This window comes from Triturus cristatus, chromosome 5_2 (assembly GCF_964204655.1).
Source record: "Triturus cristatus chromosome 5_2, aTriCri1.1, whole genome shotgun sequence".
In the NCBI taxonomy this organism is placed as follows: Eukaryota; Metazoa; Chordata; class Amphibia; order Caudata; family Salamandridae; genus Triturus; species Triturus cristatus.
This window is the reverse complement of record NC_140588.1, coordinates 498,039,709-498,054,825: the sequence shown is the minus strand read 5'-3', so window position 1 is coordinate 498,054,825 and position 15,117 is coordinate 498,039,709. Positions and strand designations below refer to the sequence as shown.

At 43.5% G+C, this 15,117-nt stretch overlaps 1 protein-coding gene across 2 annotated transcripts in view; it reads left to right on the top strand.

The window, feature by feature from the left end:
- The window catches only part of BBS9 (Bardet-Biedl syndrome 9), a 1,933,935-nt gene that overhangs the window by 1,040,191 nt on the left and 878,627 nt on the right, over positions 1-15,117 (top strand). For both annotated transcript variants that reach the window (XM_085607489.1, XM_085607490.1), the window contains exon 16: positions 9,968-10,063. In XM_085607489.1, coding sequence (XP_085463615.1) covers positions 9,968-10,063 — 96 coding nt within the window. The remainder of the gene's footprint in view (positions 1-9,967; positions 10,064-15,117) is intronic.

Below are 15,117 nucleotides of genomic sequence, written 5' to 3'. Positions count from 1 at the left end.
TTTGGAGTCTGTGATATTCATAGCCTTCTGATGCCTTTCGAACATAGCTGCGTTTCCTATTACAACACACCTGTATTATTTGCTGTCTTTTTCTCCTTTTGTAATTTTTCCTTGATCTCATCATATGTTAATGATATTGTTGTTATTTAGGTCACTTTCACTGTATATTTATTTTGTGTTATTCTTTTTGTAAAATCAATTAAAACAATTTGAAATAAAAAAAAGAGAAACAATATAGAACAAGGGGTATTATTCCTTCTCCCACCTCTAGATACCTCTCCCCTCAGAAACAGTCAGTTGACATTGGGACAGCCTGCCACACCTGGCCAAAGCTTTGACATATAACAGCATACATTTCCTTGAAATCTACAGTGTATTCTTATACATGCAGAGCTGCTTAGATTCACAATTCTTGCTTGTTGGACTTGGCCTGACCTGCATGATCATCCCCAAATGTGTTGCCTTTACCCCTCTTATTCTTTGAATTCTTTTTTATTGCCATTAGGTCTCTGTGCCTTTTATAACTGCTAACCAGTGCTAATGTTCTTGTGCTCTCTCCCTAAAATGCGGTAAAATTGGCCTACATCTGATTGCACATTTAATTTACTTATAAGTCCCTGGTATATGGTAATACGTGTGGAACCCAGGGCCTGGACACTAAATGCTATTAGTGGTCCTGCAGCACTCATTGTGCCATCCACTTAGTAGCACTTCAAAACCTGTCTCTGGCCTGCCACTGCAGCTTGTAGTGCAGTTTTAAGCTGCCATTTTGACCTGGAAAAATAAACCTTGTGCCAGGCTTAAACCTTCCTTTTTAATATGTAAAAGTCACCCCTAAGGTAGGCCCTGAACAGCCCATAGGACAGGATGCATTGTATTTAAAATGTAGGACATGTGTTTTCAAGTTTACATGTCCCAATAGTGGAAAACTCCTACATTTGTTTTTCTCTGCTGTATGACTTACCGCTCCCATTTGATAGATAACATTGGGTTACCTTATTACATTTAATACGTGCTGCAAAATTTTATTGGGAGCAGGTTGAAATATCAGGCTTGGACTCAAATGAGTTGTAGTTTAAAATAAATAGTCTTTAATGGGAGAGTCAGATTTTAAGGCACAAATTCTGATAATGCAACTTTTAGAGGGTTGGTATTTTCTAGCCCTAACGGTTTGGTGCCTGCTGCCAGTGTCATGGGTCACATGACTGTGAATAGCACTACTGTTGGGGTTTGTGTATTTCTGCCAGACAGTGAGACAAAGAGGACTGAGAGTAGTCGGGATGGGCTGTCCTGCCTGGAGTGCTAGAGGTGGAGCTGTGCCCTGCCGCACTTGCATGTCTAAGGGCTCCCTCCAGCACACACACAAAGGAACTCTACACTAATTGTTTGTCATTCCAGACTTCTTGGATCCTTGATAGTGGAATGGAAGAACTTTCCAGAACCAGATATGGGGGTATTGTAGAAGATTCCCCCACTCCAAAGGTTGCCACCAGGTATAAATATTAGAGCTTCAGAACAACTCTTCAGCACACTTCTGAACCTGTGGACATTACAAAGGAAAGACTGCGTTGTTCCCCAGAGTACTGCCCTGCTGCTTGAGGTCTGCCTTGTTGCCCCAGAAGAATGTACTGCTTCTTGAGGCCTGCCCTGATCTCTGAGAAGGAAGACTGGTCCTACTCCCATCTTCTCAGGCTTGCTGAGTGACTCCAACGGTCAGTTTACTGACCTGTTTTGAGCTACAGGGACACAACATGTTCCAGAGACTTCCCTGCAACTACCTAGCTGACTTGCTGCACTGCACCTGTCTTGATGACCAGTAGCTGGAGTTGCTTGAGCCCTGCTGGCCTCTGGTAGAGTGTGACCCTGATCCCCAAGACGTGCCTCCCCAGGTCCTGGACCCTTGGCTGGCATCAGAGTGCACTCCTCTTCTAGGAAGTGAGAAATCCTGAAGTTTTGGACTCTTGGCAATCGCGAACGGACCCGTTCATGCCAAGACGTTGCCACCCGCGATGATCGCCAACACGAAGCTTCTGTGAACCCAACTCTTCTCACTACGGTGACCACCAGCGACAACTCGCAGTGTGAGAACTCACTTCACACTACAGCAAGACAGCCTGCAAGGACTGCCAACGTGAAGATCCATCAATGACCATCTGCAACGTCTGACTGGTTGTTCGTGCTACAGTAATGACCATTCAAGACTCCAGATCTGCTCTTCTGGCTACAGCAGCGACCCTGCTCCTCGTGGCCTCTCAATCACCAACGGAACTCTTAATGCCAAACTTTGAGAAGGTTACTTTTTTCAGTTGATTAACTCAGTCCCTGTATGTTTATGTTTATGTTTGTTGTAATTTACATAGCGCTAATCACCCAAGGTCACTAAGCGCTTACTTTAGACAACAGACAATCAAGGTAACACTCTGAACATGGCCCCATCCCGTAAGCCTACGCAAAGGCCTCCGAGAATAGCATGGTCTTCAGCCTCCTCCGAAATGAGAGTAGATGTGTGTCCTTTCGAAGCACCTCAGGGAGTTTGTTCCACAGCTGCGGGACACAGACAGAAAAGGCACGACCCCCAAGTGTCGATAAGTTGAAGCGGGGGCAAGTAAGAAGACTGGCCTGCGAAGAACGAAGGTGGCGACCGGGGATGTAGGGCTTCAGACGGTCTTTGATATAATTAGGGGCTTCGCCGAATAGGGACTTATGAGCAATACACAAGCCCTTGAAGCATACCCTTTGTTTAATAGGGAGCCAGTGCAACTGCTGCAGCAAAGGGGTGGCATGTGTTTTGCGAGGCAGCTTAAAAATCAATCTAGCCGTGTCGTTCATGACTACCTGGAGTTTCCTCAGAAGTGATCCAGGGAGCCCAATATAGACTGTATTTCCATAATCAAGCCGAGACAATACCAAGGCAGTTACCACCGTTTGCATGGTAGTGAATGATAAAAGGGCCGATAATTTCCGGAGCTGACGCAGTAATCCGACACAGCTTCCCACCACAGCGGAAACCTGGTTCTTCATTGTCACACCGGAATCTAATATAATCCCTAGGCTCTTCACGGTAGGTACTGGAGTGGGGGTAGGGCCCAGCTCTTGAGGCCAGAACAGATCAGACCAAGGGGAGGAGTCTGGGAAGAGTACCAAGACTTCAGTTTTGTCAGGGTTTACTTTTAACGAGTTCAGAGTCATCCAATTCATGGTGTACCTGAGGACGTTCTGAACATTCTGTTGTGAATCACAAGAGTGGTTGATGCGAACTATTAACTGAGTATCGTCCGCATAATTAAACACCTGACAGTCTAACCTAGCCAGGGACTCAATCAAGGGTTGGAGATAGATGTTGAAAAGCAGGGGGGACAGCGCCGAGGCAAGGAGCCCTGCTTGGACGTAAGAGCCCCTAGCTGGACCTTCTGCTGGCGGTCTTCCAGAAAGGAAGAAAACCACTGGAGAGCCGTACCTGTAACTCCCAGCCGCTGCATACAGGAAAGTAGTCGCCCATGATTCACCGTATCAAAGGCGGCTGAGAGATCAAGCAGGATCAGAGCAGAGTATGCCCTTCGGTCAGCTGCAAGCCGCAGGTCGTCCAAAACTGAAAGCATAACCAGCTCGGTGCTGTTATGTGCACGGAACCCTGCTTGCCAATGATGCAATAGGTTGTGTTGCTCGGTATACGATGTCAGAGCTCTGAGCACATGCTGTTCAAGGACTTTAGCCAGGAACGGAGGTTGAGAAATGGGGCGAAAGTTCTTCAGATTTTTTGCGTCAGCACCTGCTTTCTTCAGCAGTGGGAGTACTATAGCTCTCTTGAACTTCCGGGGAACCAGTCCGGAACTAAGGGATAGGTTCAAAACGGCTAGGACCTCGGTCTCGACCAGGGGGAAAAGCGTTTTGAACACTCTAGGGGGGCAGAAGTCTTCCGGGGACCCTGACTTCACCTTAGACACTATCCGGGCAAGGGCCCCTGGTTCAAGCAGCGGGAGCTGAGCGAAAGGGGTCTTTGGTGGATCGAAGGGCACCTCCACCACTGGTAATGGGCACGGAGCGACACATGTGTTTTTAACAGCCAAAATAATATCTTCAACTTTAGTTAAGAAATAGTTCTGGATTTTGTCACAGTCGGCTTGAGTGGAAGTTGGTTTCTGTTCGGGCAACCTACTCAATTCTTTAAGAATAATGAAGGGCTCTTTTTGCGTATTACTAGCCTTACAAATCCTGTCTTCATAAAAAGCTGATTTAGTTCTGATAAGGGAGTCCTTATAATGGGCTAATTTGGATTTAAAACTCTCCTTATCGCCTGGGGCTAGTGATTTCCTCCAAAGTCGTTCCGCCCGACGGAGGACCTGTTTTTCTCATTTAAGCTCACAAGTGTACAATGGGACTCTAGCAGTTTTGTAAAGAGACTTGGTACTCTGGATGTGGATGACTGCGTCTATGGCTGTCGTCAGCCAGGTAGAGAACTCTGCCGATGCCAAATCTGCGTCTGTAGACCCTGGCCTGAGTGCTGACGTCATCCTCAGGGCGTCTTCTAAGGTGGTAGGATCTAAAGCCTTCCAGTTCCAAAATGACTTCCACCCCACTGGCGCTAGCTTAGGGCGGTTCTCAAAAGGGAGCAGAAGGCTGACCAATAGATGATCGGACCAGCTGCAGGGAGTACAATCGGCCCGCAAATCGGCCACCGACGTAGTCCAAATCAGATCTAAGATGTGGCCCTTCTCATGTGTGGGGGATTTCACAACTTGCTGCAGTCCTAAGGACGACAAATCATCGTCCAGTCTGCTGGCCGCACCTTGGCAATACATCCCAGTGATAATTAAAATCTCCGAGAACCAAGATATGTTGATATCTGGTCCGGAGATCACTCATAATTTCAAAGAATAAATCATTAAACAAAGGTGAAGGTTGGGGGGGCGGTACACCACTATCACTATCAGGCAGTATGAGGTAAGATTAAGCTTAATGCCCAGCCCTTCCGCCCCGTCCATCTGGACCATGTTTCATCTTGGTCGGCATAAACTTGTGACTTTCCCTCAGGCTAACTCGACCAGGGCCTGTATTACTAAAAGGGCACACTTCTCCTGTTTGCATCACCATGCATCTTTAAGCAGGTGCGACGGGTGCAAACAGGGAAAGTTAGCCCTATTATGAAAGATGCGCTGCCCTCAGGGCAGCCGCAAGCTTGCGTTGTCCCCAGTGAAAAACGGAACAGCTTCTTAAAAGCTGCTCTGTGTTTCTCCGTGCCTGCACTTTTCAAAAGGGATTTGAGATCACCTTGCAGGTGGGTGCAGTGAGTGACTTTCACCTCTCGAGAGGGCTGCCCTCAGGTGATGCAATGACTTTATTGTGGCACAATTCAGTGCGCCTTCTAAGGGCATGTTTGCCTCTGCTCTCACACCGGTAAATAAAGCATGGGCGCAGAAGCAAAATTATTCCCTCATTTGCATGGTGCCACGCCCCCATGCAAATGAGGGAACGCCCTTTCTCGATTGCTCTGGCGCTACATGTGCGCAAGCTTATGTGGCCCCTTAAGTAATGCCAAAGTGCCCTGAGGAACGCATAGTGGATGTACATGCCAGTTGCACTCCCGGGGCACTTTCTATAAAAACGGCCCCAGATGACCACGAGTGGCACTTTTAGCTCTTAGGCTCTATCAACCTAAATCTTTAGACTGAATATCTCTGGTTCTACTGATAGGATGTTTGTCATTCTGGTGTTGTTTTAGTCATTATAATTTACTCTGTTTTTTAACTGGGTTGGGATTTTTCTTGTGTTGTGTTTTCACTTTATTACTGTTTGTGTGCTGCAGAAATACTTTACACAAATGACTAGTTTTGTGCCAAGCTACCAGAGAGTTAAGCACAGGTTATTTAAGTGAGAATTGTGGTTCACCCTGACAAGGATTGTGATTGTTGCCTGAGTGGGGCTTCCACTGCCCTCAACCAATAACCCTGTTCCTTACATTGCTGGAGAAGTAAATGGCTACCAGCAGTAAGAGCAAGAGTGGCACTCCATTCTCAAAATCTTTCCACTGCTTTAGGCACTGGCCCCTTTGGTCTGTGACAAAATGAGTTTTGTCATGGTACCACTTTTAATCTGGCTTGAACTAGCATCTCTTGAGCCACTTTGACTCACTTCAGCCAACCTCATTTAATAATCAACTTGTTTTCTGGACTGCCATGTTAAAACCTGGGGAAATGCAACATCATGTTCTGACCCTTTTTATTCATCGAGTCAAGCCAGCTGAACATCATTACATCCATCTCCTTGTTAAACGGAGAGTGCAATGTTTTTAAGTACAGCAACATTTGAATGCAGGAATTTATTTAATGCATTTTTAATCTATATATACTTAGTTGCTTTATGCATCTACATACCTTCCATGTACTTGGATCTATGTATGTATTACTTTTCTGCTCATTCAGCATATCCAATGCACTTCCCTATTTCACACCCGATACCTCTCTCAATATATCCTCTACCTCAACTCTCTGACTCATCTCAATGCCATGTACATGAATCTATATATTTATTACTTTTCTGCTAATTCAGGATATCCAATGCACTTCCCTATTTCTCACCCTATTCCGCTCTCAATATATCTTCTACCTATACTCTCTGACTTATCTCAAACCTCTCTCTACTACTCTTACCAATGCACAACCCTATTTCTCACCCTATAACTCTATCAATACCTTTAATCTACATATACTTACTTCCTTTATGCATCTATATATTTTACATAGACTTATGGATCTATATATGTATTACTTTTCTTCTAATTCAGCATATCCAATGCACTACCCTATTTCTCACCCTATACCTCTATCAATATATCCTCAGCCTCCACTCTCTTATTCATCCCAAACCCCATACAACTATTATGAACACCTAAATAACCCTTTCTTGACTCTTCCCTACTCTACCCCTCATTGCATCATCTCCTACCTCTTTTGCTATACTGATCCCCCAAAACAAGTCTTTCCAAACCATTCCCTCTGACTCTTCCCCTCCACATCCCTTTTACTCATCCCACACCTCTTCCTATTGCTATGGCCTCCAAAACAAACAAAAGAAAATATAGAAAAATAAAAGTCTAAATCCTTCGTTTTTCTATCTATCCACTATCTTTTTCAATTCAAATAATAGACTAACATGTCCACTCATGTTTCACTATACTAATCCTTTATAGGTTCCAGAGTAGAGTGCTACTCGCGGAAAAAGCGCTTCAACACCTCATCGGGGGTAACAAGCGCAATAAGATGAAAACCTTTTTCCATCTTCTATCTCTCCGCTATCCTTCTCAATCCAAATACCTGACTAATATCCACACCTCAAATTACTTTCATATTTCACTATACTAATTCACCACTAATCCTTGATGGGTTCTGGAGTAGTAACTACTCGCCAAAGCAGTATTTCAACACTCCATCAGGGGTAACAAGCACTATATAGATGCAAACTTTTTTCCCTATTCTATCCCTCCACTATCCTTCTGAATCGAAATAACTGACTTACATACCCACCACTCAAATTACTTTCATATTTCACTATACTAATTCAACACTAATCCTTTATGGGTTCCGGAGTAGCATGCTACTCACCGAAAAAGCACTTCGACACCTCGTCAGGGGTAGTAAACACTATATAAATGCAATTACAATACAATACAATACAATGACTATGAATTACCATGACGGTAATGGGTCTAATGTTCCCTCTTTTTTTGCTGTTTTATATAGAGCAAGAACGGTGCCAATGCTGCTCTTAACTCTATTAGAGATTGGACCATGAACTGAATGAAACAGTTTCACTAACAACCACTTTTTCCGTTGGGTTTAATCCAAAATATTTTCATACATTACATTTATCTTTTCTCTGTTAACAAAACATGATTTCGGCATAATGATTTTGACATATCAAAAGAGAGGAAAAAAAAACATTACAACATTAATATCCACATTTATATATACTGATTCTTGAACATTAGCGCGACACCACCACTTACATACAACAGTCACCCATATATACTCATCAAACACACTCATCAAACGTGCTCAGTAGACATTGTTTATGACAGAGAAAATAATTAAATGCAGTAAATGGACATAGGGCCATCAAAAAGCATAAATTAACACAGTTATGATACACTGCATTGTATTGTGTAGAAATGATTGGCCAGAATCGAAAAGGTCCAACACTTGCTGCAGCTGAATGTTTGCAAGAGAAACTTTCAAAGTTATTTCTAAAACCGTCAAATGACTTGTCAAGCTGTTGTGATGTCGAAATACTGGTTTCTTCCTATGGCGTCAGAGTCTGAAAAGTCTTTGAACTGCTGTGTTACTAGTCCAGCAATGACCGAGCCTTTGGTGCAAGGTTTGACCTTTGTAATTATTTATGTGGGCTCTCGAGAAGATCATGATAAATCATAACTCCTCATTCCGGGTGTACGGTGCCATTATGGTTGGAATGGAGTTCAGGTCTGTCCGGACTTTGAAAGTTTCTCTTGCAAACATTCAGCTGCAGCAAGTGTTGGTCCTGATGAGAATCCCCACATGTGAAGGGATTCGAAACGCGTAGACCTTTTCGCTTCTGGCCAATCATTTCTACACAATAGAATGCAGTGTATCATAACTGTGTTAATTTATGCTTTTTGATGGCCCTATGTCCATTTACTGCATTTAATTATTTTCTCTGTCATAAACAATGTCTACTGAGCACGTTTGATGAGTGTGTTTGATGAGTATATATGGGTGACTGTTGTATGTAAGTGGTGGTGTCGCGCTAATGTTAAAAAATCAGTTTATATAAATGTGGATATTAATGTTGTAATGTTTTTTTTCCTCTCTTTTGATAAGTCAAAATCATTATGCCGAAATCATGTTTTGTTAACAGAGAAAAGATAAATGTAATGTAAATGTAAATGTATGTGTCTTGTAAAGCGCACTGCTGCCCTGAGGCGTCGTGGCGCTGTAGACCGCTGGGGAACCCGTCCTGGCTATCCCTGTGAGATGGTCCCTCCTGGGTATCTCCAAGGTGAAACCAGGCATCCCCGGCGAATGTGGGGGGCCGTTGTGGAGATGAGGCAAGCTAATGCCCAGAGTTGCCGAGTGTGTTCCTGGTTAGAGTAGGTACCGAGGCGAGAATTATCGAGTCCGTTTTGACCCTGGTCCACGACCCTGCCGCGTCGGGAATTGAACCCTGGTCCCTGGCCGATTCTCTGCTTGCGGATCTGCCGCCTCTAACCAGTGAGCCACACCTCTCCACATGTATGGAAATATTTTGGATTAAACCCAACGGAAAAAGTGGTTGTTAGTGAAACTGTTTCATTCAGTTCATGGTCCAATCTCTAATAGAGTTAAGTGCAGCATTGGCACCGTTCTTGTATTTTGGATAATATGAGGCTTGGCCTTGCTGCCATATAGCCAAAACCCGAGATTGTTCTTCAGGTTTTATATAGAGCAGCATCGACAAAGGTAATTGGAGCTTTACTTGAGCACCAGTTACATTCCACAAGGACACAATTTTTTGGGTAGGCACGGGGTGATTGTGTGATTTGTCCAGAATCACAGGATGTTGAGCCGATGCCGAGACTATAACTTGGTTCCCCAGTGCCAAAGTAGGTAGCTCTGGCCTGTTACTCCACATCCTCTCCCTCTCCCTCTCCCTCTGCCTATCCTTTCTCTCTCTCTGCTGCCATTCTATCCTTGGCTTCTCAGACTGGTGCGTCTAGGCAGCCAGCAGGCAGTGCTTGCAGGTACTTAGAAAGTAACCTGAGAGGTCCTGCATGCTACACCATAGCCTTGTGCCCTGTGATGTTGGCCAGCACACTGCCAAACATTCAAGTAACCACTTTGATAAATACGAGCAGATCATATCTGCTAAAGGTAACCTGATTTGTGGCTTAAGTACTTCTTTTTCTAAATGAAATGTGAAATTCTAAGCTGTGTATTATCTTTCACCCTCCCTGTAGATTTTGCAGATCAATCTGACGATGACCAGGTTAATGTACTAGGATTCCACTTCCTTGCTGGTGGTAAAGTCACTCTTCTTGCTTCGAAAACATCGCGTAAGTAAAATCAATAGTACTTTTGCTAAGTGATCTGTTCGAAAACCTATAAGTTATATTGAATCCCTAGACTACACACACGGTGAAGCAATTAATCAGATAATCAAGGGGAAATAAATGCTGCTAAATATGAATTGGAACCTTTTAAAAATGGTAAATGCTTGTTTACTCCTCGTTGTATTGTTGACATCTTCTTCTCCCTGGAAATGTGGGTTTTATGAATATTCTGGACACTAGAAACTGACATTTAATAGCTTTCTGTGAAAGGCGAGTATCCCAACTCTCTTATAATGCATTTTGTTTTACTATTAAGTCATCAAATCTAATTCAACATATGTAGGCGGAGCCAGTTTAATATTCTAATATAAATTTCCGCTTATCATTGTCTAATGCTTAGGCACCTCAAGGAAATAAAATCCTAAGCTTACTCTCTCTCCCTATCTGCCAGTAAATGACAGCTACAACCTCATCCGCCTTCCTTGTCACAGTTTTTACATCCCGGAGACAGGTCTACCTGCCCGCCCAAATAGACCTTTTTGCATTTGTAGCATATTGATATTATGCACACTAGGACACTTATTGTTCTGGGCAGACTCTGAACAGGAAGTATGTAATATTCGGGGAGGTGTTAGAATGTGGTTAAGGTGAAGTATGATGTAATGCGCAGAGTGTGAGTGTGTGCTGAAGAATGAAGTAATGCTTGACTGCAGCTTCCTTGCTGCATAATTCATCTGCATGCTTCTGGACTGGGGAAGATACTACAGCTGGTGATGAGTAGGGTATACGTGCCCGAAAAGACAAGTCAGCTTTCCCTGCGAATTTGCAACAGCACGGCAAACTGCTAGTGCGTGCTGCGTGCACCAAGAATTGATGCAGAGTGGTCTGTGACTAGTAAACTGTTAAACACAAATGGGGCCGCTCCCGGTATTGTGACCGAAGGTTCTCAAGGTTCAGTTGTGAGTGTGTGTGTGGACATCACACAAAAAGTGAAGGACTGGCCTCACACACCACCTGGTGTCATGCTTCATCATCTGCCGTCCGCGCCCTCTGTGACTGGCACATGTGGAGTCAAAGTCCTGCTCCATCCCGTACACAGCCGCAGAAGAGACCGAAGGCCCTGCAGAGGAACATATTCAAAAAGCTCGCCAAAACCGCAGATTAGGTGGTCGACAGAGAAGCTGTGCCATGCCCTAATACAGAGCGATTATTCAGATGAAGCAAGAAATAACGATCACGTCATCAAGGTACGAGAAACAGAGAACTTACTCACCATCACGGGTTATTGAAGCATACGGCAATGCATGCTTTGAAGGCAGCTTCTGCTTGCAGGAGTTGTCAGAGCCAGCCTGCCTCGCGATCGTGTGACCAGTACGTGCTAGGTACACACAGCAGACATAGTGAGACAAAGCTGATTAACTACAGAGTGGAGAAAAAGTGTATTCAGGGACATAATAGGATGTTATATTTGTTAATCTCTGTTTATCCAAAGCTGTGGGAGACAATATGTGGCCAGTTGATTAGTCAATTCAAGGAATTAATGTTGGATCCATAGAGTGCCCTTCAGAAGCGAGCTTGGCTTGGGATGGAATGAATGAGATGTAATGCAATTAATTAGTTCCTTATTAATGGTCTATCAGATGTAGAATTATGATCCATACCTACATAGGAGGAGTCTGAATTTTCCCTTTTGATGATCAATTTCTCTCAAAATCCCTGGATTTGGGTAGGTTTGATCCCACAGACTAACAAATATTCCATTTACATCTCTAGCCTAACCAATATTGGTCACGATGGGTGCTATATGCAGAATATTAGACAACACAGTTAATGCCTTACAACTCCATTCTGTAAAATTGGAATATCAAGTGACTGTCTCAGAATGCATGGCCCATCCATTAGCTTCCATAAAAATAATCAGAATAATTTAAGTGAAAGGTTTGCAGTAATTAATGTTTTCAGAGATGCTCGCTCGCTCATAATGAACAAATTAAATACACTATTAGATATGCATGAGACAATGATGCAGGACAGACAAGTAGTGTCATTCTCTTTGCAACACCTTTATTAAGGCCGTGAGGTCCTAATGCCACTAGCCTTTTGGGAGTGAGAGAAAGTGGAGACAAAAATACTTATGTTTTCCCACTCATTAATGAGTAGAAGATCTTAGTTTTGTGCTCGTTATAACGGGAGGAAATTGTTGCTTCTTCCTTGGAGCAGTTTTTCCCACAGGGCAATCTCATGGAAACAGGCAGGTGCAATAAAAAAAAAATCCTTAAAGCTGAGCAATATTTACATTCTATTCAGACTCTTGAGGTCCCTTTTGATATCAAAAAGCTGAGTAGGGATTATGGGAATATGTAAAAATTCAGTTGGAAGGTTTCTCCAGGCTTGGTGGAATTCCATGCTCGTTTTCCCTTTCTTGCCCAGCTTCCCAGTCCTTTATTTTGCAATTTACAGAGAAACTTTCAACAAACATTAGGTGACTGTGGCAAATGACCGATCAGTAATGCAAGCTTGTAATACCCTAGGTATGTCGGGCAGTACTCATGCTTCCGAGGTTTTGGGCACCTAGCCCTTGGTTAAGTCACACACTTAGTGTTGTACGTCAAGGGGATAGATTTGTTGGATATTGAATGGAGTGAACACAGCTTCTGGGACCAATTAGAACAACCATTTGACCTTCGACAACATGGATGTTCAAGGTTTGCGGCCTGCATCAGTGAAGAGAGAAACACAAAGATTTTCCACCATAGCCATAGGCCTCTCTTCAACAAGATAGTTTTATAATTGAGCCTGCTAAGATAGATCTTTCAAAGAGGAATGATCAGAAAATCCCAAAAAAAAGACTTTACCAAATTACTCCCTCCAGACTTAATGGTAACAGGAATAACTCTTCATCTTCTCCCCCTTTTTGAATACACAGCTTCGATCAATTAGAGAATCACTTACCCCAAGAATTAGATCAACACCTGTTGATTCCTAAAACATTACCATCCTGACACATGTTTGTTTCTCATTGAAATTCCATATTTTGTACATCTTGAAATTGTTAAAGGCACAACCTGTATGTATGCATCTTACTTCCAATGATGTTGACTCAGCAGCCATTAGGCAAGATATATTCTGTCTTAGATAGATTTGTTTCTCTCAGATAGAGGTGTTCATTGTGACCGGGATGGCTTAAACCATAGCTAGTCTAATTTTAGCCCTGTTTGCCATTTGGAGGAATAGGATCCAAAACAGTGCTAGCTCTCCTATCAATACATTTCAGTGCTTAAAAAACAGAAAGATTTGTAACCCGTGCTCTGCAACAAGTGGTATTCTGCTTCATCAGATTTGGCCATATGGTACACTAAAGGTTAGGAGGTGACCCCTGAGTAGCAGGGAATTTGTACGTGATGCGGAGTCCAAACTCAGGGCACTTCCTCAGGCTTTGTGAACATACATCTAATACGAAACCAGCTGCATCTAGTAAGTTAGCAGGGTGTGTGGTAGGATCTGCCAACAAGCCGAATTAGTATCATCAAAAGGCAAATAGGCAAGGGTAGGAGAGAAGGGGCACCCGGCCCAAATGGACAAAGGGAAATGTAGCAAATGGGCTGAGGAATGCCAGCCTTAAACAAGGGGGCATGTCTACCAGTATTCAGAGCGAATTTTGCAGTCACCATGGCAAACACTAAGACCTCTGAGGCCTTCACGAGCGCCATTATTTTGGCTTCTCTTCATGACATCATCTCCTCTTTTCTGGATGGCAACGTGAATACTTTGATATGCTAGTGGATCTGAATCCTAATGTGTCTTCATGTTTTCGGACATGGACACTTATGCAAATGTATAAAGGGTTTCATGTTCTGCAGTCATATTCTGGTTTAAAACTTGCGATTCTCCCAGGATTAATGCTTGTACCCAGTATGGTCCAGTGATCATTGCACACTATTGATGTGTCCAAAACTTCTCCTGGGATGTCTTAAGCTCTTTTTGTTCGATCACTTCCATGTGAGTATCATTATCCTATCACTGTCACACAGTGACTTGAACTCCTCCGAGGACTCACCAGCGAAAACAATTTATTTATTGAAATTATTGAACAAAACAGAAGAATAACCACCCAATGCAGAGAGCACAACTATCAAGCTCATTGCTGATAGTAAACCTAACCTGCAATCAGCCACAGATATCAACAGTTGTCCGGGTACACCCAGACAACCCCGTCAATAGTGTTGTCAGCACTCAGCAGCACAGATATACTCAGAACCAGATAACGTCAGACAGAGTCAGGTACACAAGGCAGGGCCTTCAGTCTCAAGAGCTGAGTCTGAACGCAGAAAAAGATACGCCTGGATGAGGACCCAGATATCCTTGTGCATGGATTGAGCAGACATTCGTTTCCAGTAATCATCAACTTGTTCATTGCAATACATTATATCTTTCTGCCAGTCCTCAAATCTTTGCTGTCGTGGTGGGGGTGGAGGAGGGGATGCTGGCTAGGGGGGTGGTGGGGGGAAGCCATGTCTTCAATGGATTACCATAAGTCTCTTTGCCCACAATAAGGCCAGGGCAGTGTACTTCTTAACAATAACAGCAAAGCCTTTAACATATCCGAGGAGAGCTAAAACATGGGTATTCTGCACAGAATCATCAATCATGTCGGTTAGAGCCCTGAATACCTTAGTCCAATAATCAATGATTTGTGAGCACCGCTGTGCCAAATGTAAGAAGTCTGCATTAACAAGCCTTGCATCTGCTATAGTCAGATTTGCCCGTGAGGCCCAATTTATATAACATTGTAGGAGTGTGATATATCCTATGTAAGAATTTAATGTATATCAGTCTGAGCCTGTTGTTCGAGGAGAGAGCCCCAGTCATTAAGCAGAATTTCCATTGCTAATCTTTTATCGGCTCTACGAGTTCTGTGGATCACTTCTCCTTTGCTGTAGGGATGTAAAGTGCAGCTTCCGTCTGTGATGAGCTATACAGCTGGGATACTAAGCTACGGGGTGATGCAGTGTTGCAAGGATAACAGTGTGCGAGAAGGAAAGGTAGGAGGGATTTGG